The sequence below is a fragment of the Dermacentor albipictus genome, chromosome 6, assembly GCF_038994185.2.
Source record: "Dermacentor albipictus isolate Rhodes 1998 colony chromosome 6, USDA_Dalb.pri_finalv2, whole genome shotgun sequence".
NCBI lineage: Eukaryota > Metazoa > Arthropoda > Arachnida > Ixodida > Ixodidae > Dermacentor > Dermacentor albipictus.
In genome coordinates this window covers 118,531,878-118,558,003 of record NC_091826.1, presented here as the reverse complement: position 1 = coordinate 118,558,003, position 26,126 = coordinate 118,531,878, and the positions used below count along the sequence as shown (strand labels likewise).

At 47.0% G+C, this 26,126-nt stretch overlaps 1 protein-coding gene across 1 annotated transcript in view; it reads right to left on the bottom strand.

Moving 5' to 3' along the window:
* Positions 1-5,362: 5,362 nt before the first annotated feature.
* LOC135916275 (protein lifeguard 4-like) overlaps positions 5,363-26,126 on the bottom strand; it is a 39,901-nt gene continuing 19,137 nt past the window's right edge. Inside the window, exons 5-6 of the mRNA XM_065449599.2 lie at positions 12,323-12,440; positions 5,363-5,772 (exon numbers count right to left, since the gene is read on the bottom strand). Of these exons, the coding sequence (XP_065305671.1) occupies positions 5,520-5,772; positions 12,323-12,440 (371 nt within the window). The 3' untranslated portion in view covers positions 5,363-5,519. The remainder of the gene's footprint in view (positions 5,773-12,322; positions 12,441-26,126) is intronic.

The window sequence follows — 26,126 nt, the reverse complement described above, 5'->3', positions numbered from 1 at the left end:
GGACTACAGTGACTGCTCGGAGATGGTGACTGACGGCGCCATGCAGTCGTACCGTCAGTGGCGTGCAAGTTCGACTCGGCTCGCGGCTGGATATGGCGAAAACCGCCATCTGTACGAGGGCTGTTCGAGAAGGCATCGAGGACCAGCGGTTGCGATAGTATCAGGCAACATGACCAACGGGGCGAGAACTGAAGCAAGTAGCTAGGTCAGTCATCCGGAGTTTGCCACTCCGCCATGCTGCGAGAACCTCGAGGGATCCATTGATCTTGACTATGCACAGGACATTTGGTTGGCCGGGAACTGGCCATGGTGCAAAATGACTGCAAGCCGGCATTGGCGAGTTCTTGGCGCACAATATACTGAAGAGAGGGAAACCATAGGAGAGTATACATGTATCATTGACTGGTGGGTACGGAGCTGGCTTCCAGCTCCAGGACACATGGCTTCCAGCTCACGGCGCACAATCTTCGTCGGCTGCTCTGAAGGCTGCCGCTGCCGTGAAGGAGAGTCATGTCAGTCTTCACAGCCGTATTGGGAGGTCGTCCAAATGACTGATAAATACGACGGCTTTTCACCTTCTCGAAACGCTTGCACACCATGATAATGTGATTAACCAAAGCACAGTTCTTACAAATAAGTAAATTGAAGACGTCATCTGCGATACCTTTTAAGACATGCCCGACTTTTTCAGACTCCGGCATTTCAGCGTCGGCGTTACGGCAGTGTGCCAGCAAGTCTGGCGACACAGCCTTCGGTAGACGTCTGAGCTCGTGACACCAACTCTTCCTTGGCGACGACCTTCCCACCCAGTAATTTTTCGAAGAGATCTTGCAGCTTCTGCTTGCAGGTATCCCAGTCATGGAGTTCTTTCTTCGTGGTTTTTCAAACCACACTCGTGCAATTCCCGCCAAGTAAAAAAATATGTTCGTCAGCATCACTGTGGGACCCCTGCTCACCCGCTCATACATCGATCTCCAGCCAGACCTCGACGTCAGCGGCATCGGTGCCGCAGAGGGTTCCTGAATCACGCGGATGCATGGGTACAGTCGACGTAGTGGACGCAGGCGTTGCCGAACTAGACAGCGTCTCCTGCGTCATCGGTGACCATTGCAAAGCGCTGTTCCGAGTCGTAACCCCACACCTCCGCCAAATGTTACGAAAAGGAAGCCCGATGCAGAAATGTATGTACAATTATTTACATGGAGAAAAGTTAGTGGTAATGATGCAGGCTGGTGCAAAAGGCACAGCTATAGGAGACAATCTACCATTTCCTCTTCGTCTTAATTTTTCCTCTTGTGCGCACAGTCCTCTGTCCAAATGCACTGTAACAATATTTATTCGAAGTACGAAACAACGTTTCGAGGGATGAGAGAGAAATGTTTTTCTTCTGTGTAGGCTCATTAAAGCCTTTGTCGAAAGTTAGTCAATTAAGTGTTCCAGGGTGTCATACTGCCGCTAATCGAAATGCACGACAAAATTTTTACATTCTTTGTTCAGTTAGAAGTGTTGCAAATAATTACTGAACAGTCGTTCTTAAAGAAAGCAAAGTTTTCTTTGCCTCTTCCTTCGACTTTCCTACTGCTGCTGGTGCTGCTGCTGTGGCTGCGGCTGCCTGGCACACCACGTCGGAGGGCAGTTCAGAGAGTGTGTATACATGACAAGAGTGATTCAAAGAGGAAAGATGACGCGAGAAACTCGTTCGGACCCCACTGCATCAAATGTGCACAATGCCCACTGGAGCTCCCTGGGCATCGCCAAATTAGCCTCTTGACAGCTGCAATTATATGTGACCCCCCAAAAAACAATGCAGAAACTGCAGTGCTTACTTTTCTACTAACGTGCAAGTCCAGATGGAACATAGATAGAACTGCATAGAGGAGCAAGGAGAAGAGGCAGTTCTCATACAAGGGAGGGGGGGGACGTGAGAATGCAAGGAAACCCTACTATTATACAACAGTGATTGCGGGGAAAGTGGATAAGTTTAAGTTCAAGGAACGGTACAGTAGGTTCCCAGTATTTCTGAAAATTTAATCTGGAGTCCGCCACTATGGCTTGCCTCATAATCCGATTGTGGTCTTGGCACAAACATCCCCATAATCCAAGTTTAATACTCCTGCCACAATGCGATGTGCCAAGTGAGGCAATGACAACGATCAACTCTCTCAGACGCTTTAAAATATGGCACACAACACCACCTCAAGCAAACACCTCTTCTTGTGTGCTCTGTGTACTACGCAGATAAACAGCAGGGGTGCACAAAAGGCAACGTTTGATGTCAACTCAGCACTCTCGCGTTAGACTGAATGTCTAAAAAATGAAACATTTGCCGTCAACGTCACCCCTAATTATCGTCAATCAAAGCAACTAGCACAGAAAGCTTCGCTTACATCGATTCCCACAGTGTGCAGGATCTTTATAATTTTTTTCCTCCTATTTTCATGCATCCTATAGGAGGTTCCTACTTGGTTTCACAGGTGTTCTCGGTGAACAAGATACTTTGTTTATATTTAGCGAAAATATTAGGCACCTTATGCACAATATATAGGCAAACATCAAAGATAGGCGACTAATTACGACATTTGCAGTAAATTACTCATGCATGCGATTTGCAGCTTTATAAATGTGTTTTATGAACAAAGCAGAGTTTATTGCGCTGCCCTGGAAGAACTGTAAGCTTAACTGATATTAAGTTCAGTGAAAATTGAATTGGTGGGGAAGTGAGGGAGGGGGTAGGGATGGTGGAAGGACACCATGGTAAATGTTTTGGCGAAGTAACACGGGTGTTGGTGAATTACTGGCTGTTTAAAAAATTCCCAACAAGAGCTCCAAAGCACGACGTGTGGACAAGATTTCAAACAGACCAATCATACATGGGCAACTTTTGATGCTACACATCAAATCGCTCATTGAGTGAAAAAGCCGTCGTTGTGTGTAGCAGCGAAATAACACCTAAATTCTTATTGGCCTTGACACCACATCATGAGTGCGTCGACGGAGCAGATACATTGACACGATGCAGAACATCGATATGCAGCGAAGTGTGGCTCAGAACGCAAGTGTCCACTGGCTCGAAAATGCAAGGTGAAGCGGCATCGAGTGCTGGTAATGAGCATTGAGGAACGTAGTGAACATTTAGCACAGGAACGCCTAGTGCAGATGTGTCAATCCGATGCAGTGAGAGCAGGGGATTGCAAAACTCAACATACCCTGCAGCAAACCTCGAAGCATGGCTAAGTGGCATTCAATGAGACATTAATGCTTTTGCATTCACAACTCATAAGAATTGCTAAGATGTCGACGGATTTTTTAAAGTAAGCAATATAATTTCCAGCCCATGCAAAGCAGTTATGTTTACAAATGTTTTGCAAGTGTCCTACTCACAAGTTATTGGCGAGCATCACAGCACTGCATAATAAAGTTTGCCCGCTCTAACTGGATAGTTTTTTTTATGCCAAATTGCAAATATCTTTATTTTGGATATTTAAAGATTTCTGTAAATAATTGCCTTAAATAAAAAATTACCTACCTAAAGTCTCTACATTTGAATGTTGTCTTTTAAACGCAACAAACCTCAAAAATTTGCACAACGATTTGCCAACATGGATTTCTCTGCTTCCATGTACTTAGACAGCAGCTCCCATGCTACAGCTTCTCATGTAAAGTAACAGCAATGTCGTTTCTTCTCTTATTTCTACTTGTACAATTGCACAGCATATGGATCAGGCATGCGAGCGAAATGCTAATCCATTTTTTTCTTCAGTAACAGTCGGGAAAAATCGATTTGCACTTGAGGGACCTTACTGAGCGAACTTGGTTGCACTGTTTATGCTCACTCTGCTTTCAGTGTCTAAATTTTAATTACATTCAAATGGCAAGGTCGTGGCACAGTATTTGGTTGAGAACGTGAAGGCTACTGTATAACTGCTTTGTGTGCTTGCTGCTTTGTAGGGAAAGCCCTACATTAGAAACTGGCTGATGTCCCTTTATTTCTTCAAATTTTATATAATACAATTTGCTTTATTTACATCATGACAGTACAGTCATTACAACGAGGCTACTACTGTCACGGCCCACAACAGCACTGCATATGCAAGGGGAAAATATTTGCACGGCTGCTACATAATACTGTTCAGCTCCGTGTGGTTCTCGAATAAGGCCGACTCCTAATTAAACCTCAGTTATTTAAACTTTTCGCTCAGTTCGAATGCACTGGAAAATCTCGGCAGGAAACCATACATTGCTAGGGAAGTAACACTTTAGTTCTAATGTAAGTATGTTGCTTTGGTTAATTCCACCTACACCAGCGCCCCCTCAGGCAAGCAGTGGTCACTAAAAGCTTCAAAACACAAAAAATTCAGCAAAGCTGCCGATTCTTTAGGGGATGACAGTGATGGGAGCGACCAGTCCTACAGTGGTGATGATGCCTGGCGCTGTGCCCTGGGCTATTTCGACGACTTTGTCAGGCAAGTGCTGACGATAGTGTTGGGGCCTGCAGGCAAATGACCAATGGTGGCACATATAGTTATTGCAATAACATACGAAGTAGTCTGCTAATGACGACATAGTGCAAGCAATAAAAAATAATAATCTATTCATTTTGTTGGCATTTCTTATTTGGACCAAGAGTTATACAAGTAGCATATACACGAGTCAAGTTAACATGAGTCGACGGTGCCTAAAAATTGATCCATACAGTTATCTAAGTTAACTATACAAATATGCCAACTACAGATTCATGGAATTTTTAGTTTCTCTTCAATATGAATGTAGTCTCAATACAAGTGAGGTGGAAATAGAAAAGTGGCAGTGCAATTTTTATTATTTGTTGCAAGTGGCAGTAAAATCCAAACTGCTACAACCCCCCCCCCCTCCCCTGCCCTCCACATACCCAATTGGCACAGCCAAATGCACAATATATAACCTAGTGGAAAGCAACAATTGCAAAATGCTAAGTTATGCTTAGAAATATTTGGCAGCTAATAAGCTGCAAACACATAGATATTGCCTGCTAAGTAGCGGTTACACTCATGAATACTTCCAGAAGCATAAACACTCGTACAACAGTGAAGATCAGTCATCACAGCACAAATACCTTGTTGCTGTACAAATATCTAACACAAGGAAGATAATAGCTTAATTCTTGTACAAAACACAACTCACAGACAAGGAACAAAAATAATGTACAGCGCGAAGGACAAGGACTGCGAGAGACGACATACACAGCACTGAGTATGTCATCTCTCGCAGACCTTGTCCTTCGCGCTGTACATTATTTTTGATCACGAATTACCAGCTAGCCCAAACAACCACCCTAGTTCACAGACAAGGGTTCATCAGGACTTTAAAAAAAGTGACAATGAAAGCCTTGACAAGGTAAATCTTTACTTCCATCACTTCTGCTCAATCCATTGGAATGCCAGCAGTGCCTTGATTAGCATTGAAGCCTTTCACACCTCATCGGGAAAAAAAATGAAAAAAAAAAAGCTAGGGCTCCTTGGATGCCAAGTAACCTCCTTGAATCAATTTCTCCTCGACTCCCCGATAATGCGCAAAATGTGTAGGAACAGATTGATGATGTCCAGGTACAGCTCGATGGTGGCCAGGATGTACTCTTCGGGAGAGACGCGGTGCATCAACATGTGGGTGTCAAAGATGATGAAGAAAGAGAACAGCACTGCACCGCCAAGTGAGAGCACAAACTCGAGGTGGCTAGAGGTGAGGAAGAACTGCAGCAGGCTCCCCATAAGCAGAACCATCAGGAACGCGTACAGTCTGCACAAAAAGGAACAAAAGCAGAGATGGCTCCACTGTACTGTGCAGTGAGATGGACCAGTACTAATATGAAGTGCACACAAAAACAGGGACATATGAGACAGGGATCACCCAAGTTGAGAAGTCTCAGAAACCTCTGCAAGTAGTGTCTCGTAAAGCACATTGCCAGGCTTTGTTTATTGCAGCTTTGAGCTTATTGTACAGGATCGGTAGTCTTCTTTGAGTGTGTTGTGAAAAATAGCATCAGCCCAAGATCTTGGCTAACTTTCAACACAAAAGCCATACCAGACAAGCCTGCACCTTTACACAAATTTATTGCTACCCGTATATTCCTGGCATTTGACACTCTCTTGGGGATGCGAAAGTTGTACTGCATTACCTTTTCAACCTGATCATCCCAGCTGTTTTGTTTTCCAGTACGCTCGTGCACAATAATGCAAGCCTTGACACCACAGTCATCCATATCACAGAAGGTTAGTCATGTTTGTGACACGAGTGGTATCCACTGTTTTCTTCTCCCGTGTGAGCATTAAAGACGTTGCGGTTAGGTCAAGGTTAAAGAAGCAGAAAGAAGCTTGTTACATTTACTTACGAGAACACTAAATAGGAGGCTAAATAGAGTCAAGGATCTCTAGTCACTCTCAGGTCATCTTCATATCTGCCATGCATGGCAGGTCAGTACAGTCCCTTCATAGGAGGTGAGGCGGTACAGGTGCTTGCTACTTGGCACCCACTGAATTGTTCAAAGCCCCTGGCACCTCATAGACATTGTGTGCTGGTTCACTTTCCTGGCTGCCGCCACTAAAGAGAATCACTAAATCAGTTTCAACTGACAGAACATTTTTTCAAAACTCTAATTTTGCAGCGAGAGTTTGATTATTGCAAGATAAAACGGAAGTTTCATTTTTTGAATTTTGTGAACAAGCGTCCAAGCCCATACACCACTGTGACACTAATTTCAAACTATCTTCTCGTATTTTGGCTGTTCTGGCTCAGCAGAAGTTGCTGATGATATGAAGTGCTGTGCCACACATGTCAAACATGATTCGTTCTTTTTATGTTACGTCATAGGCAAGCAGCCTATATATCTAGTTCGTTGTCACTGAAATAAACCAGTGCGGCACGTGCTCTTGGATCGTCTCCGTCACTCTGCCACCCGCTAAAACAGCTGAAACATCCCAAGTTCAGCCTGTTGCTCTTTGAGAACACAATTTATTCCTTTCTTACCAATAAAAACTCAACAAGGAGCACACAGCTGCTGTAAACATCCTAGACACCACAGTGAGCTGCTACAAGTACGTCAAGACAGTGTTGCCACCAGTCTCGATTTTGTACCTTTTCTGACTTACTAATCCTATTTTTCTTTTCACATTAAGAGCGACTTTTTTTTATTGTAGGAGGGTGGTATACTAATATCACCTAAACTGCTTTTCCCTTAAGGGTTCTTTTAACAAGAAGTTTTTGCTTATGGCAGAATTTGGCCACCACTGTTTAAGATTTCCTGTGACATCTGCACCGACTTTCCTCCGTGTTTGCAGGACAATTTCTCAAAGCCAATATCCAATATCTCTCATAGCTGCAGTCTCTGCAATCACTCCCTCTGCTGGTGTAATGGCCTTCCATTGGAGATGCCTCAGTATGCCCAAACGCACGCACAAAGACGGCACCAAAACATCATCACTGTCACATGTGCAAATTTCCTGACAGCCTCCAGTGCCAAAGAGCGTCGAGCACTTTGAGACCTCCCAAAAGTTCTTACAACACAGTAACCCATCATGGATTACCAGGCCATGCCTTTTAACCTTGGCCGGTTCTCAAGTTTCTGGCGGCAACAGGTCTCCTGGGCGTGCACTGGAAACAACTGGCCAAGCATATCACGTTGACTTTATACCTGCCTCAGAGCTCTTCAACTGCTATGCTTACCACTTTCATGCTTTCTTTTTTTAGAGTGAAGCTGTTAAGGGCTAGTTCCCCCAGGATTGTGTCCATGTGTAGACACAAAGCTATCATCATCAGGATTGGCTCCAGCATCATCTTCTTCCACAGCTGGCTCTTTGGTGGCCCTTAGCGCTACAGTGCGAACACACTCGTGCCAGTGCTCCCATATTCACCGTCATCATTATTAATTAAGAAAAACAGAAGGATGAACCAATTTCACAGAAAAGCTGTTAAGGGCTAGTTCCTCCAGGACACAAAACACCCCCTACGTGGGCCAATCCCAAAGATAGTGCAATGCCGGGCCAAGCCGCGGCGGAGGTAAAGCAGGCATTGAGCACTCCTCATATGTAGGCCAATCCCGAAGATAGTGCAGTACTGGACCGATCCGCGGCGGAGGTAAGCAGGCATTAAGCACTACCCACACATGCACTGATCTCGAAGATAGTGCAATGCTGGGCCAACCCACGGCACAGGTGCAGCTCGCCATTAAGGAGCCCACATACACAACTTGACTGGTCACCCATCTTCACAGAGTGGAACAGCACTGAGTTGTTTTTCTCTATTATGAATTTTCTCTTGTTTGCCTCTATCGGTTGCTGCATTTCACAGATGAGTGGTCTCAACCACAGCCATTCTTTTTTTGGGTGCAGTTCATGAGAGTGACAAGAGCAACTGTATCTTCCAATAAATTCTTCGCTGCCCACTTAAGGTGCAATAACACCAGCGTTTGACAGAATTCACACAACCGACCGTGACTGGTGACCAACAAACGACTCAAGGCAACTAATGTTTCACCACACAGAAATGTCTCACAATTTATGTCATTTATGTTTGTTCGCACTGCCATCACTGTGTAAAATAAGCAGACATCCTGCTCCTGCATGGCTGATTGGTTTGGAAGACTGCAGTAGCGCAACCGAAAAATCGACAAGCAAGCAACTGACCCAAGACATTCACTTTTCGACAAAGGTGGCAATTCGTGACCATTGGTCAGTTTGCGACCAACTTGGTCGTGCAACCTCTGTGAGCGACTGGTTTGAATGAGCCTTAAGTGTGGTTAGTGCATTACTGAAAGGTACAAAAAGCACGTCCTCAGTGGCTGCCAGTGTAATGTATGCTAGCTCCGTTCTGGCTTCCTCTCCCATAAGACTTATATTTGAGCCTTGTCCTTCATATTTCAATGCCACAGTCTCCCTAACGAGTCTAATTTCAGTCCCTGATCTCAGAGCTTTTCCAAGTTACTTTCTGTAGGACGTGCAACTAAGATTCCTTTTCTTGCCCCTCATTTACAACAGCAGAAATATCTTTTCACTCCCACAGGCACTGTCACTTTCGCCACAATTGCTTAGTCATCACGCAACTCTATGCTACCTGTTTGTTTGCTTGACTTGCTTTTTGGATGATTTCTTGCCAAATGATCAGCCAACTAGCATTCAAAACACCTCTCTTCTCACACCAACAATGCAGCTACAGAATGTGGCACGACACCTGTCTTCTCCTTTTGCTTCATGCCTGGCATACTTCTAGCGTTTTCTACGGCTGCTACTGCCGTCTGCTTGCAATTGACACTCGAAGTTTTACCATCAATGCTTTCCATCAACCTGTCGATTTCTGTTGGCGCAGGAAACCTGTCACCTCTCGGCATACTGTGGGCCTTCCTTCCATTGTCAAGCATTCTTTGATTCTGTCGGTTACCATCAAAGTGCTAGCTCTCTATTTTTCCAGGTAATAACCTAAATAATTATCCAATTTTACAGCAAACATCCCAGGATTCACTTTCCCCTCTCTTTGTCTCCCCAAACCTCTTGTATACTGCTGCCCATTGTCTCCAAAAACATGGAATGTACGGAAGCTGGTACCAGAAATGCTTTCGCTCCGAATGAAAGGGTGGTGCCTTAAACTGTCAGCATACAACTATGACCTCCAGTATAGTGCCGGTAGTCGTCATCAGAATGCAGATGCGCTGAGTAGACTGCCTCTGCCAGACCGCATTGAAGAGCCTAACCCATCTGGAGACGTGCTCATGTTCGAGGCGTTACCACGACCACCGTTGACAGCTGAGGTTGTGGCCACACTAACGCAAGAGGATCCAATTCTAGCACCGTGCAGCATCTGCAGGGAGACAGTTTCGCCCCATACCGCAGAAGAGCCACCAAACTTGCTATCCATCGAGGATGCATCAGCTGGGGCTCAAAAATTGTCATACCGGCAGGAGCACGAGAACAGGCCATTTCATTGGTTCACGCAGGCCATCGTGGAATTGTAGCCATGAAAGCTTGTGCGCGCAGTTATCTTTGGTGGCCTGGCTTGGACGCCGAGATTGAAACAACTGTCAAGTCATGCGACCAGTGCCAGCGCACCCAGAGCGATTCAAAAAAGGCTCCAGTTCCGAATTGGATGCAGCCAACGACACCATGGCACACACTGAACATGGACTTTGCAGGTCCGGTAGTGGGACATACCTTTTTGGTTGTTGTCAATGCTTTCACCAAGTGGGTGGAGGTGCAACCGGTGAACAGCCCGACATCAACAGCAGTCATTAGTGTGCTGCGCTCTTTGTTTGCCACATTTGGCGTACCACGCAAGGTTGTGTCAGACAAAGGGGCTGCATCTGTGTCTTCCGAGATACAAGACTTCTACCAGAGAAATGGCATTCGAAGCGTAACGTCAGCCCCTTACCACTGTGCTACAAACGGGCAAGCAGAATGCTATGTTGGGGAACTGAAGAGGGCACTGGCCAGAGAACAGTTCGGTTCGCTCAGTGTTCACTTGTCACGTTTTCTGTTTCAGCAGCATACCACTGTACATCAGTCAACCGGGCTAACACTGGCTAAAGCCATGTTCCAGCGGGAGCTGCCAAACCAGTTGGACCTCATCATAGCATCGGAAGGACAGGAGGCTGCACAACCTGACCTACCAAGAGTCATCAACTCATGCAAGGAGAAGCCGTATGGGTAAAACAATTCAGCAAGGGGCCAGACTGGACAGAAGGAACTCTGGTTAAAAGGATGGGCCACAGATCTTGGCTTGTGAAATGCACAGGAAGAATTGTGAGACGCCATCTATACCAGCTCAGGAAGCGCACCGGCGAAGTTAAGCTGGACAGACAAGCCTCAGCAACGCTCACGTGGGGCATGGACAGTCATGCCCCACGTGGAAAGCACTTCAGCTATGCCTTCTTCACGTCCACTCGAATCCGAATTGAGCATACCGAAACGACCAGCACGGATCAGACGGCAGCCTACTTGGTATAAGGCATCCTTCTAAAGGGGGAAAAGTGTTGTGTCCGTGATTAAGTTCGGGTTTTGGTCCTCAGATGCGGACGGGTGCAGCCGCATAGTGGGAGTGTCCGGAACTACACGTGAACGTTCCACTCTGTGTGGAAGGGTGGTGCCATATCCCTGGCAAGCCCTGTTGCGGGACAGTCACGTGGACAGTGTGTTCGTACCAAATGATGTCGTGTGGTCGCCATCTCTCCGACAAGGCTACGTTCATTATGTGTACTACTTGTGGAATAAAGCAATTCCCAGTACATAACAATGAGAACCTCGTTGCAAGCATAACTGAGGGCATCGTTTTTAAGCGATCGTGTCTGGCATTATACAAATTCATGCTAAAGAACTCCATCATTCATGATCCACATACAACCCTACAGTGTGCACTAACAGCAGAAACTATAAATGTGAGCGGACCCAGACAGGTGTCCTTAAGGGAAAATAAATGATAAATGATAATGATGATGAAATTATCTTTCTGATACATCCGTATGATGGGTCTGAATAACACTGGGTCCCCCGTACGCATGTAACGAAAGCAGTCACTCTCATTGATCTCCTTTGTCCAAGGTGCATGGCATGATGCGAAAGGCAGCTCTGAGACCCGTCCTTTGTACAGCACTAGGATAACGCCATACAGCAACTTTTGCGGCCCGTATTTGGCTGCCTGCAGTGCACTGCATGCATTTTCTCTTTATTGTGGCCATGCCTTTAGAACGCCCACCACTGCCTTCATCTACTTAAACTCAAATATCTTGTTGATTGCGCCAGTTGCATTTGTAGCACAAGGGCGAGAGTTTTATTCTCCCAAGTAGGAATTGAAGGCAACATGGCGGGGTCATGGTTAAAGAAAAAAAACTCGTTAAGTTTACTTACAAAAATGTTAATTAGGTGACTAAACAGAGAGAGAGAAAGCCAGAAACATCTTCTCTCTTTGAGTCATTGTCTTCTCTGTTGTTCCCAGCTACCATGTGCATTCTCCCCGCAGATGAGAGAATATGTTCATCGTCACTTAGCACTCATACACTTGTTAAAAAGTAGCCTTGTGTGAATGTCAGTTTTACGGTTAGACGTGAAGTCCAAGCAAATAGCAATTAGAGTCAAATAATTTCGAAGGCAATAGTTGGGATTAACTGCGGGACTTGCATAAAACCATGACACAAGCATCAGATGTTCACAAACCCAAACGAAATGGTTCTTCAGTTGCAAAGAAGGAAACAGCTTCAACCCTGAAATTGCAGTAGTTTTCAATGCCAAGTTATTTTATACATGCACACTAAGTGAGCACACTTGCTTTCCACATCATGGAACAAATCAATTAAGGAACGCAGACTCACCCTGCCCCCCACGTTGAGAAATCCCGCTTGCTCTGGAAGGTGTAGAGCGTGAGACCACCGGTGACGCCCAGTGTCAGCAGGAAAGCTTGCAGCACTGCCATCTGATCGTAGAAGGACACTGCAAGGACACGCTGATAGTGAGGTCTACACAAAGAGCGTAGTAAATGAATTTAAAGAAAAACATTCAGTTTAGAAGATGTGAAAGTACAAACAAAGCAAGACAGAATGTGGAAATGAAAGGATAACACTCACTAACATTGACAAAATGTTTAAGGCCATCCAGCCACAGCAGCATGCGATATCAGTGACTCTGAATCAAGGAGGAAAGAAACAGTATAGAAGAGGCCCTGATGTCACGCTTTTGAAGCCACACATGCAGTGATTTCGGCATGACACCTCCCTTTTGAGTATTTAATCAGCTCGCTGGAGCAGATGGGTGCAAGCTTCAAACATGCACTGCCATGAGCTGCCAGCAGTCTGTGCTGCTGAAACACGTCAGAAAGAATCCTATGAAACTTCTGCACCAGTTTCAACTAAGCAGATGTGCTCCAATGTTTTTCTGTGACGCGTTGAAGAAGACAATGAAGGCCCGACCAATCACATGCAAGAGCCTGTGTTGCTGGTTGCCACTGACAGACCGAAAACACAATGGTCAAGCACACAAACTACAGTCCAAACGCAGCTTGTCTTGAGAAGGGAGTGTGCTTCGAGAAATGCCCGAGCAGAAAACTCTTTTTGTGCCCTTCAAAAGCCGAGAGCAGCAAAAGCTTCATGGGTGCAGTTTCTATGGAAACGAGGATGTATGGACCATGAATCCAAGTGCTCCCTGTCGAAAAGCAGCGTGCGACTTCAGGCACACTCTCTGCAATACAGCCAGGCTGGCCGGGGATTTTCCTAAGCCTTCCACCATGCTCTGAACCAAGTGCGCCAAAAAAAAAAACATAACGCACGTAAAAAAAAATTTCATCACAGAAGCAGTGATGGAAACAGCACTTCATCTTTCGGAGCAGCTTCGGGGGCAGGAAAAATCACGGTCTGGAAAACGAATTTATGCTTCCGGAGCAAAAATTCGACTCTTTGAAGTAAGGAAACGATGCTGTGGAGCAGTAACTTACTCTTCTGGTGTAAAGAGGAAGTTCTCTGTATTATATTAAGATGCAAGTCTTTTTCTTCAATTTGTTAAATTTCATTGATTACATATAAGAAGATGGTGATAAATGCAAATTACTAATTTAAACCCTAATTCAATGTTACTTCTGCATTTCCATAAAGAGTTTACTCCCCCAATTTGTCCTTGCCTTCGTTATCTGTTACATCTGCTAAACGCTTTATTTGTGAAAGCATTTCATCTGCCAAACTCAGGTCAAAAATTTGGATATGTACAGCCTACCAATTTTTTAATGACACGGCATGAGTGCCATATTCTCGTGCCTCGTGCATTAATAATGATGCGCTGGGCTATCCTGGTGCATAACTCTGCACCATAATTATGCTCATACACTTAAAAGGCGTGCAAGCAGTTGCTGTGTATGGTAGGTTAGGCTGTTCTATTCACAGCTACACGTCTGCCTCACTGCAAGGCGCTGACGCACTTTCTGGTTAGCTCTCGCGCAATATTGGCACATGTACTTGTTTATCTTTATTGGGCGACCACATTTCAATATCACACGACAGCCAACCAGAAAGTGCGTCAGCGCCTTGCATTGAGGCAGATGTGTACCTTATTAAAGAATCAGGTGGTTGCACTATATTGACACTATGAAGTACAACTGCAATTACTACCCAAGTGAGTTGGTTAGCTGAACAGAAGTACTACAAAGCAGCACAAGTCAAATGGAACAGAAACAAGGGCATCTTTTTTGTTGTCCTTGCAGGCACTGATGGAACAGCATCTGTGGTGTGTGCATCTGTATATGTCTACTTTGTCCCATTTTTGAATTTTTTTTTTATGTCTCTGCTACCCAGTCTCCAAGTTTTTTTTGAGCAAAAGCAAAGTGTGTCGACCTTTGTCACAGTCATTCCGACCTTCGCCTTGTTAGGAAAAATTGCACCGATAGCCACGCGAACGTTAACTGTTCATATTGCGAGGAAAAAAAATTCTGCGTCAGTGTCTATCAGTGTCTAAGATCACTGCCTATGAAACCGACGCTTCCAGAAAGACATTCGCCTTATTGATTTGACTTTTATATTCTTCGTATATCTTACCTACTTGCGATTTCGAGCACACCCGTGTACAAGATAAACGCCTCGATTTTTCTGTTGGGTGCCTCTAGTGGGCGAACACCACGCCACAATCACGATCAATGTTCGGGAGCGTCATATCATACAATTCAAATTTTAGAAGATCTCCACAAAGTCCATTCCTGGATTTTCGGGGGCCATCACAAAGAGGAAAATAGCAGGTAATAGAAAGGCAGCCTCATCTAATAACAATGGACAGTAATCATGGATTTAACGTGTGGCAATGGAATTGTCGTGGGTTCCAACACAAAAAAGTAGCACTGCAACAGGTGATCAGGTCATCTGAGGCTAGACCAAAGGTAATTATGCTGCAGGAAACCTTAGCGGACGAAATTATGCTCACTGGGTACAAAATTATATGTAGAGACAAAGAAATGGGGAGGGGGTTGGCGACCCTCATTGACAAAAAGTTGCCATACATTGAGCAAGATATTCACCTTAGACATTCCAGGTTTGAATTTATTTGAGTTGAGATTATACTTAAAAGGAACAGAGACAAGACGCAAAGCATTTTCTGCGTGAATATTTACAGCAGTTCAAACGATATGAGACAGAGGTTTAGATCACTCTTCAACAAGGTGCTTTCGGTTGCCAAAAACTCTCCGCTCATTATTGGAGGGGACCTTTGATCATCTCAATGAAGAAGCCACACTGGAGGCGGCACAGCAGTTTATGTTGTTGGAAAGCGCATGCAACAGTACGTATAGTAGTAAGCTGAGATTACATTTGAGGCATGGCTGTCATGGTGTGTAGAGCGAAAGGTACGAAGATAGCTCAACCGAGAATTATTCTCACAAGGCTCTGCTGTAGCAACGACCTTTCAAAGCTAGAAAGGCTGCTAGCAAAACCATCAAAAAGGATGGGGGTTCCCGAATCCTTTCCAGTGACATCAAGGCGCAGCTTCCCCGCACAGCACGATTGCGGGCCCAGCATCTGTACGGCTTGAGCGTAACGGGGCTAATATTCTTTTTTTTTTCCTCCTCGCTATTCAAGTCGTCGCTGTGCCCATTATAGTTCCTCAGGAGCATTCGCGGTCGTGCGCGCGGTTGCCCGTGCGCCTCCTACACAAGAGTGAGTTGGTTAGCTGAACAGAAGTACTACAAAGCAGCACAAGTCAAATGGAACAGAAACAAGGGCATCTTTTTTGTTGTCCTTGCAGGCATTGATGGAACAGCATCTGTGGTGTGTGCATCTGTATATGTCTACTTTGTCCCATTTTTGAATTTTTTTTTTTATGTCTCTGCTACTCAGTAGTAATATGTGCCATATGCACTTCTCGAAACTGCTAAGCACTTGCAAAAAGGCGTTGAGCAGTTGTGCCCTTGAAACAATTGTGTGTCACCACAACAACATAAAATAATTATTTTTATAGCTAAAAGCACCAGATGTAAAACACTAATCAAAGGCATGTATAGATACCACTGATGGATCGTGAAATGGCTGCAAATATCTAACATACATAGTAGCAGGAAATCATGTGCCCTGTAAGTGCACACAGTGACAAGGTTTTATGAAATTTAAAAGAAAATTGCATTTCAGCCAACTAGATAAAGTATCGGTCCTATTGCAATATGCATGTCGCTGATCGATTATATGCATCTGCCTTTATTATTTGGACTTCCCGGCAGCACTGCCGTGTTCTCGACACTGGAGGTTGGGGAAAGGGACAGGAGGAGGGGGAGGGGTCTCGAGTCCTGCCAGAAACATGCTCATATACTTCAGTGCCAATAAAGTTGAACATACAGCTCCTCGTCTTTTCTCCTCCCTCCTCTACTTGAGGTTACCTCAGATCTGTCCCTGTTCATAGAGCCAATGTATAGTAAGGGCGCATGCACTGTGGACCTTGTAAACAAAGTTCCAAACTAGCAAAATCGTCCGTGTGGCGCACTTCGCCATGCACATCAGGTTGCCAGACGTGCCAGCGACGGGTGAACACGAAGTACCTCTGCAGGCAAGACTATCGTGTTATTTTAGGTAGAGAATATATTTTATTTTAGTTCACCGAAAATGCATTGTATATCTAGCCACGTTCATGGCCGCATGCATACAGGTGACTCCGAAACCACGATGTTGGAACCATTGAGAAATACTATGCCATATCACTTGCGCATGTGCGATTCCGGAACTATGAGGCCGGAATCATTCAGAAATCGTTCTATATTGAGTTACCCATCGCGATCAGGAAAACACTTCTATCGCGGATAATTCAAAGAAGTTTTCAAACATGTAGAGCCCTCGGCGCTGTACTTGTTGGCGATAAGGTAGCCTCCCCACTTGCAGGATTATCTGACTCAGCTATGTCGAATGTTCGGTTGCCATAGTTGAAACTCCAGTCAACTTGACTTTTCGGTTCATTCAATCTTGACTGACGGCCCTGGCTGGAATTTCTGTGCCAGCATGCCATACATTTCTATGAGCTAAGACTTGTTACTTTGATCATGGCAACTTGAACTTGCCTTGGCAGACCCCGATGATAACCTAAACGGCTTCACCACCTGTCTTGAAAGAGCTAGGGGACAGTGAGTGTGCTAAAGACGTGCTATGTCCCACCGAAAATATTGACTTCCTGCTTGGCCTCAGCAGAGCTTTATGTGAGAATGGTAGCTAACGATGAATTATAGTATTTTAAATGATTATAACATATACACCACTTCGTAAAAAAATGTGTCCGAAATTGCCAACCAGTTACAATCATACATAACTGAAACCATGTTTGTGACATTGGCGATAAGCTGCTACCAGAGTCAGCATCACCCTTGTCATCACAAGGTGGCAATAGAGTGAGTTTTACCATCGGTTGGCAGCAACAATGCACCGCTTTCACACTGCTATGGACCAGTATTTACTATGACAAAGAGGCCAGAAGTGTGCAGACGATGGCAATTAGAGGCTAGCGCGGGCTGTTGCCTCTTGGCCAAGTGCGCTGTATTTGTTTGTAAATATATTTGTATATAGCTTCTCATCTGCGTCTTCCTATGTAACATATTTGGTGGAGGTGGACGTTTTCTGTACCTCGTCACGGAGCTTTGCAGTGGATGGTATGTCGAGCCTTCCATCATGGCTCCTGGCAACGACCACTCAACTCAACCAGCTCCGACACCTGCTGCCACTTCGGCAACCTACACCGCACTCTCTTCTCCCCGTGATCCTGGCGTATTCTCGGGAAAAGATGGGGAAGACGTCGAAGACTGGATCAGCATGTACGAACGCATCAGAGCCAATAACCGGTGGGACCCTATTATCATGCTTGCCAACAGTCCTTTATTTCGGTGGCACACCTCAAGCTTGCTTTCGGGTACATGAAGATTAGCTCACCAGTTGGGATACACTCAAGTAAAAGCTCCAAGACTCGTTCGACAACCCTTACGATCACCAACTTGCTGTGAAGACATTATGCAGCTGCCTGCAGACATCAACAGAGCTTTACATCACGTACATTTAAGACGTCTTGGCTGTACGCCGCAAAGTTGACGCACAAGTGACTGAGCCAGACAAGGTTAGGTTCTCAAAGGCATTGCTGATGACACCTTCAACTTGCTCGTCTTAAGAACATGGTGACGGTGGACACAGTTATCAAAGAGTGCCTCCCACCTGGAACTTGTAAAAAGCCAACATATTGACCGACAGTTTGCCCGTTTACCAAACACCGTGGCGACATCTTCCTGTGCAGACGCTCCTCATCACAACAACACTGGCGATGTTACCACGATCGTCCAGCGAGATACTGAGGCCCCCTATCTAGCTGGCTTCGATTCTAGCTCCTCTAATTCACCTGCAGTCACGGTTTCTTTGACCCCGGCAGTTGTTCGGCAAGAATTCACCAACATGGGTCTCCACAACGTCTCTTCGGCCTATCTATCACCCTGATGCCCACCCAGATTCTTCGATTCTGCCCCGTCCCACATCTTAATACCCGCCTTGTTTCCGAAATCCATCTCAATGACACACCACTGATGGCAAGCACATTTGTTTTCACTGCCGTCGAATCGGGCACATTTGTCATCACTGTCGCCGTTGCTGGATTTCCCCGACCCAGACCACTTATACTGGCTACGGTCATCCAAGCGGCCCTTCTCGTCCCTATACTGCACGGTCTGATAATGTTTTCACTGAATCTCCTGCACTGAACTACCCTTATTCAATGTCACCTTCACCCCAACACTGACAATCTCGCTTGCTCTAGCCCCATCGCTCATATTCGCCGATTCTCTACAGATGCTCCCAGCTGGAAAACTAGATGATGCAGCGCCTCGAGGTGACGCTGCATTATTCCCTATGCCACCAAATCCTCTACTGACACTGCCCACTCATAGGAAATATGTGTTTTAACAAGTTCATATGAAACCTCTTGACATGCAAGCCCACAATGTTTCTGTGTATGCTTTTATAGATACTAGGGTGCATTCATCTGTCATGAGCACTGACCTTCATAACAGCCTGAAGAAAATAATAACACCCGCCATGATGCCTGTTGTCCATGTCACCAATGGCGGAACAGCCCCCGTAATTGGCATGTGTACCGCCCGTGTCTTCTTCGCCAATCACTCCACTCTCCTTCTCTTCACAGTCATCACCCACTGGCCCCAAAACACCATCCTTGGCCTGGGCTCTCTCTATACGCATTCTGCTCTCATAGACTCTTCAGCCACTACTCTCCACTTTGACCTGCCTGTTGTGGATCCCGGTGAGCCACCCCCCAGTCGCCTCAGTTCTGCAGACTTTGTTCGCTTGCCACCTTCACCACTGACTTATGTTGACCTTCTGTCATTCCCATCACGACTCCCATACAAGACGTCCTCCTTACACGTGGTATCACAGTACCTCATACAGTTTTATCTATTACGGTGAATAGCGTCTGCCTGCCAGTGGTCAATTTTGTCTTGATGACACAAGTGCTGCCGCACAGGATGTCTCTGGCCAAGCTTTGCTCATTTTAGGATCACTCAGTAGTATCTATTGCAGTAGACAACAATAGATTGACCCTCCTCTATCGTTGCAGTTGGCAACTTGTACTTTCACCGACTTACAGAAAATGATTATGTCCGACTTGCCATCCGAGCATGCTCATGAGCTCTATTGCATTCTATTTTCATACCACAATATTTTTTACCTTACCAATCGTCCTTTGGCACAAACTACAGCTGTTAAATGTCACATCAATAGCAGCAATGCACTTCCCATTCATCACAGAACATATTGGCACGCGCTAGTTACGCTAGAAGTCGAGGAAGAAGAGGTGTGCGTGGTAGCTGCTGCAGAAACGAACTGTGAACGGCCGTTCGCTTAGAACTGACTGACTGGCTTTTCCTCTCGTGACAAACTGGTGGACGTGCTGGGTACGCATCCATCGTATGCCTACGGGTCCTCAACCAGAAGCTACCGACGCCAGTACCTCGGGGACGGCAGAAATCTATCGAAGCAGCCGTCGCCTCCAAGGTCTTCCACCGCAATACAGCCCCCTGGCAAGCTCCGTGAGGAAGATGTCAACAACTACCGCAAGCCAAACCGAGGGGATCCCAAATGCTACCGTACCATGCATTCTCAACGCGCCTCGCACGCCTAACCCGTTCCATGGCGACGCCTTTGAGGACGTTGAAGACTGGTTGGACCATTTCAACCGGGTCGCCGCCTTTAACGACTGGGACGATCGCCGTAAGTTGAAGAACGTCTACTTTTCCCTTTTAGACGCTGCGAGAGTATGGTACGAGAACCACGAAGCCTCATTTACCAGCTGGCAGGAGTTTTACCGACTGCTTTGCGAAGCCTTCTGCACTCCCGAAAGGAAAGAAAGAGCCGAACAGGCACTGTCTTCGAGGTTCCAAATGCCAAACGAAACCGTCGCCATGTTCGTCGAAGACATGACGCGATTGTTCCGTCGGGCCGATCCACTAATGCCAGAAGACAAGAAGGTGCGTCTGTTAATGCGAGGTGTAAAGGAACAGCTTTTCGCGGGCCTCGTGCGCAATCCTCCTACAACAGTCTCTCCGTTCGTGAGGCAACAGTTATGGAACGTATTCTTCGGCAGCGGCTCTCGCAGTATGAACGCCAGACCACCCTGACTGCTGCATGCTCTCTCGTACCTGTGAATGATGACAGGGAGTCCCTTACCGAGCTAATACGACAAATCGTTCGAGAAGAACTGCAGAAGTCCTATGCATCAGCTCCGGCACCTCCCAGTGCCGCGGTTCTTACGGATGTGATTCGGGAAGAAATCGGCAGAGTGGTTCATCCCTTGCCACCAACACGACCCGAACCTCCCACGTTCTCGTACGCGGATGCTCTTCGGGCTTCCGCGCCGTCGACGGGCCGTTTATCGCAACCGCCTGCTGGGATTTCTCGACGCTCCCCAAGTCCGATCCACCGCACGAATCCGCAAGCACCTTTTCATCCTGGTCCGCGCAAATCTACAGTATGGCGCGCCCCCGACAACAGTCCGTTGTGCTATCACTGCGGGGAGGCTGGTCACATGTATCGTGACTGCCAGTACCGACGGATTGGTCTGCGGGGATACCATCCGGACGCCCGTTGCCCGCGCTATGGCGAACGCCCGCACGACATCGAGCAATACTTAGAAAGTAACCGGCTTCCTCCTGCCCAACAGCGAAGACAGTCACGGTCGCCTTCACCTCGTCGGTACGCGTCACCAAACCGTGCTCGACCCGCCTTTGATTCCGCTGGAGTCAACGGTGGAAGCCCGCGCCGGGGAAACTGAAAACGGCGACCTCCGGGGGTGAGGCCGCTGTCATGCGAACCGTCAAATATCCTCCGCCGACGCCATCCCCTCGCGACGTACCGCTGACGCCTTCATTCGAAACTGCAAAAAGAACTTCTGCTGCTATTACTGCTTCAATCGACGGTTATCCGGTAACTGCACTTGTCGATACGGGAGCTGACTACTCGGCCTCACTGGCCACTCGGCTACGCAAGGTGCTGACAGCGTGGGACGGCCCACATCTGATTATGGCCGGAGGACACCTCGTGTCACCCATTGGACGATGCACCGCCAGACTTGCAATTTCTACTTCGACTTTCGTAGCGTCTTTCCTTGTGCTGCCCAAGTGTTCTCGGCTAGTTATACTGGGCATGGATTTTCTCCAGGAATATGGGGCGATCATTAACCTTCGTGACTTGTTCGTGACTTTTTCTAACGATGTATCTTCGGATTCGAGTGTGGAGGATGAACATCACCGCATGGCTTTACGCGTGGTCGATGACTGCGTGACGTTACCGCCTCGCAGTAGCATCTTCGTCCTTGTTGAATGCCCCCAAGAACAACTAGGAATAGGCATCGCCGAAGGTAACCTCGCCATATTGCTGGATCGCGAAGTCGGCGTCGCACGAGGTCTCGTAGAGCTCCAACATAGGCAAACCACGATTCTAGTTACCAACTTCAGTGGCGAATACAAGCACTTTGCGAGGCATACCACCATGGCCTACTTTGAAACGGTGGCCGAGTCCAACGCCTGTGCTTCAGTAACGACAATCTCGATTCCGGAACCCAGCGATGTGGACTTGACCAGTCACATCAACGTCAACCCACAGCTAGACCAAAACGAGAAGAAGAGGCTCCTCACTCTGCTATCGTCATTTAGCGACTGTTTCGCCACCACGTCGAAGGTCAAACAGACTCCTTTAATCAAACACAGAATCATCACTGAACCGACCGTCCAACCTGTTCGCCAACACGCTTATCGCGTGTCGCAAAGAGAACAGGATGCTATTCGTCATCAAGTTAAACAAATGCTCGACGATGATGTCATTCAACCATCGACAAGTCCTTGGTCTTCACCTGTTGTATTAGTTAAAAAGAAAGACGGTTCACTACGATTCTGTGTCGATTACCGCAAACTGAACAAGGTCACGAAAAAAGATGTTTACCCACTTCCTCGAATTGACGACTCCTTGGATCGCCTGCGACATGCCCGTTACTTTTCTTCAATGGATCTACGTAGTGGGTACTGGCAAATTGAAGTTGACGAACGGGACCAGGAAAAAACGGCGTTTATAACACCCGACGGTCTCTATCAATTTAAGGTCCTCCCTTTTGGATTGTGTTCCGCTCCGGCCACATTTCAACGCATGATGGACACAGTTTTATCTGACCTCAAGTGGAACTCGTGTTTAGTCTACTTAGACGATGTAGTTGTTTTTTCCACCACGTTTGAACAACACATCCAGCGGCTTGAGGCGGTTCTTCAAGCTATCCGCACCGCCGGCCTCTCCCTGAAGCCCGAGAAATGTCACTTTGGCTACGAGGAGCTCAAATTTCTAGGTCATATTGTCAGCAGCACCGGTGTGCACCCTGACCCTGACAAAGCCATGGCAGTCGCTCTGTTCCCGATACCGAAGACAAAACACGATGTCCGCCGATTTTTAGGGCTTTGCGCGTATTACCGCCGTTTTGTACCCAATTTTTGTGAAATTGCCGAACCTTTACAACGACTCATCAAGAACGACGTCACATTTGTTTGGGGCCCGGCACAATCCGACGCCTTCCACGACCTTCAGCAACGTCTACAGACACCACCGATCCTTGGTCACTTTGACACCGAGGCTGACACAGAAGTGCATACTGATGCTAGTAACGTTGGTCTCGGAGCGACACTCGTACAGTTTCAAGCTGGTGTTGAGCGCGTTATTGCGTATGCCAGCCGAACCTTGTCTGCTGCTGAAAAAAACTACTCAGCAACTGAAAAAGAATGTCTGGCAGTCATATGGGCTATTCAGAAGTTCCGCCCATACCTGTACGGACGCCCCTTCCGTGTCGTCAGCGACCACCACTCTCTCTGCTGGCTGGCGAATCTCAAAGATCCTTCAGGCCGTCTCGCAAGATGGAGCCTTCGGTTGCAGGAATTTGATGTGACCATCGTCTATAAGTCTGGCCAGAAACACACTGACGCCGACTGTCTCTCCTGCGCCCCCGTCGAACCCGCACCACTAGATACTGACGACGATTCGGGTTTTCTTTGTACTCTTCCGACTTTAAACCTTGCTCAACAGCAACGCCAAGATTCCGAGCTCCAGCCCTTGATTGAATACCTTGAAGGAAGCCGCCCACAACCCCCACGGCAGTTCGCGCGTCACTTGTCATCTTTCTGCCTACGTGGCGACATCCTATACAAGCGGAACTTTCACCCTACGGCAACCGCTTTCCTGCTCGTTGTTCCCGCTACTCTCCGCGACGACGTTATACGTGCATGCCACGACGAACCAACGTCCGGGCATCTTGGTTTCACGCGTACTCTCGCGAGGATCAAGCAGAGGTACTATTGGCGACAACTCACAAAAACCGTGAAGCAGTACGTCAGAAGTTGTCGAGATTGCCAGCGTCGCAAAGTTCCACCATTGAAACCAGCCGGTCTGCTTCAGCCTGTCCGACCTCCTTGCTCACCTTTTGAACAAGTCGGGATGGATTTACTCGGCCCATTTCCCAAGTCTTCGGCTGATAACCGCTGGATCGTCGTCGCCACCGATTACCTCACTCGATACTGCGAAACACAAGCCGTGCAGCGAGCTACTGCTTCAGATGTTGCTAACTTCTTCATCAAAAATATCGTCCTTCGACATGGTGCTCCCGCTGTCGTCATCACAGACCGTGGTACGGCCTTCACTGCCCAGTTGGTCCGAGATATCCTGCAGCTGAGCGGGACATCGCACCGTATGGCAACTGCGTATCACCCGCAGACTAACGGTTTAACTGAGCGTCTCAACAAAACGATTGCGGATATGCTTTCCATGTATGTTGCCACGGACCATAAAAATTGGGACGAACTGCTCCCGTATGTGACATTCGCGTACAACACTGCCCTACAAGAAACCACCGGGTTTCCTCCTTTTCGACTGGTCTACGGACGCGACGTCACCACTATGCTCGACGTGATGCTCCTACCAACTTCGTCGCAACCTACCGCACCAGATACAGACGCCTTTGTTCAGCGTGCCGAAGCAGCGCGGCACCTTGCGCGGCAACGAATTCTATCCCGACAAAGTCAAGATGCTCGTCGATACAACATATGCCATCGAGACGTCACATACAACCCGGGAGATCTTGTATGGGTTTGGACGCCTATACGTCAGAGAGGCCGGTCAGAAAAATTATTGCGCCGATACTTTGGACCCTACACAGTTTTGCGTCGTCTAAGTCCTGTCAACTACGAAGTTATTCCAGCCGACAGTTCGCACCACTCCCGTCGACCACGTTCCTCTGACATTGTTCACGTTACCAGGATGAAGCCCTACCATTCGCGCTGACTCTCATCCACAAACTTTGTGATGCGGCCCCTGTCGTCACGTCCGTTGTCTTTCTCATTTCTTTTATTTTTTTTCCTTGTGGCATTTAACCTCTCCCCAACTTTATTTATTTATTTTGTTTTATTATTTTTTTTTTTTTTTTTGGCGGGAGGGGTAATGGCACGCGCTAGTTACGCTAGAAGTCGAGGAAGAAGAGGTGTGCGTGGTAGCTGCTGCAGAAACGAACTGTGAACGGCCGTTCGCTTAGAACTGACTGACTGGCTTTTCCTCTCGTGACAATATCGAGTGTCACCGGCAGAGCGCCAAGTTATTCACGCAGGAGTTCACAAAATGTTTGCCAAGAACATTAATTGAACCATCGTGTAGTCTGTGGGCGTCACCTTTTGTACTGGTGAAAAAGAAAGATGGCTCACGGCAATTTTGCCTCGACTGGCACCTTAACAGGGTCACAAAAAAGGATGTTTATCCCCTACCTCGCATTGATGACACCCTTGACTGCCTCCACGGTGCTCACTATTTCTCACCTATTGACCTTCGCTCCGGCTACTGGCAGTTTGCCGTGGACAATCTAGACCGCGAGAAGACAGCCTTTGTAACAACCGACGGTCTTTATCACTTTAAAGTGGTGCCGTTCAGTACATGTAACGCTCCTGCCACATTTGAATGCATGACGGACTCTCTTCTTCACGGTTTCGAATGGTCCACATGCCTGTGCTACTTGGACGACATTACAGTATTCCTCCCACCATTTGCTATGCACCTCGAGTGCCTCTCAGCAGACCTGGATGTTTTTCGTCAAACCGGTCTACAACTCAACGCATCAGTGTGCCAATTTGGGCGTCGCCAGATTACCGTCCTTGGACACCTCATTGATGTGAATGGAGTGCAACCGGACCCAGGAAAAATCCATGCTGTTACACACTTCCCTGTTCCGAAGTGTGTCAAGGATGTGCGCAGCTTTAGCGGCCTTTGCTCTTATTTCTGCCACTCCATGAAAAATTTTGCAGCCATAGCACGACCACTAACTGAGCTTTTGAAGAAAATCACCCTTTTCACATGAGGCCTCTGCGTTCTCGTTTCTAATCGACTTTCTAATAACGCCACCCGTTCTGACCCATTTCGATCCTTCTGCGCCTACCAAAGTCCATACTGATGCCAGCGGCCATGTAATCGACGCAGTACTACGACAACGCCAACGCGGCAACGACCACGTTATCGTTTACGCCAGCAGGCTCCTCTCACCCCGTCAGCGCAACTATTCCATCACTGAGCAGTGTGTGTTGCCCTAGTCTGGGTGGTTGCAAAATTCCGC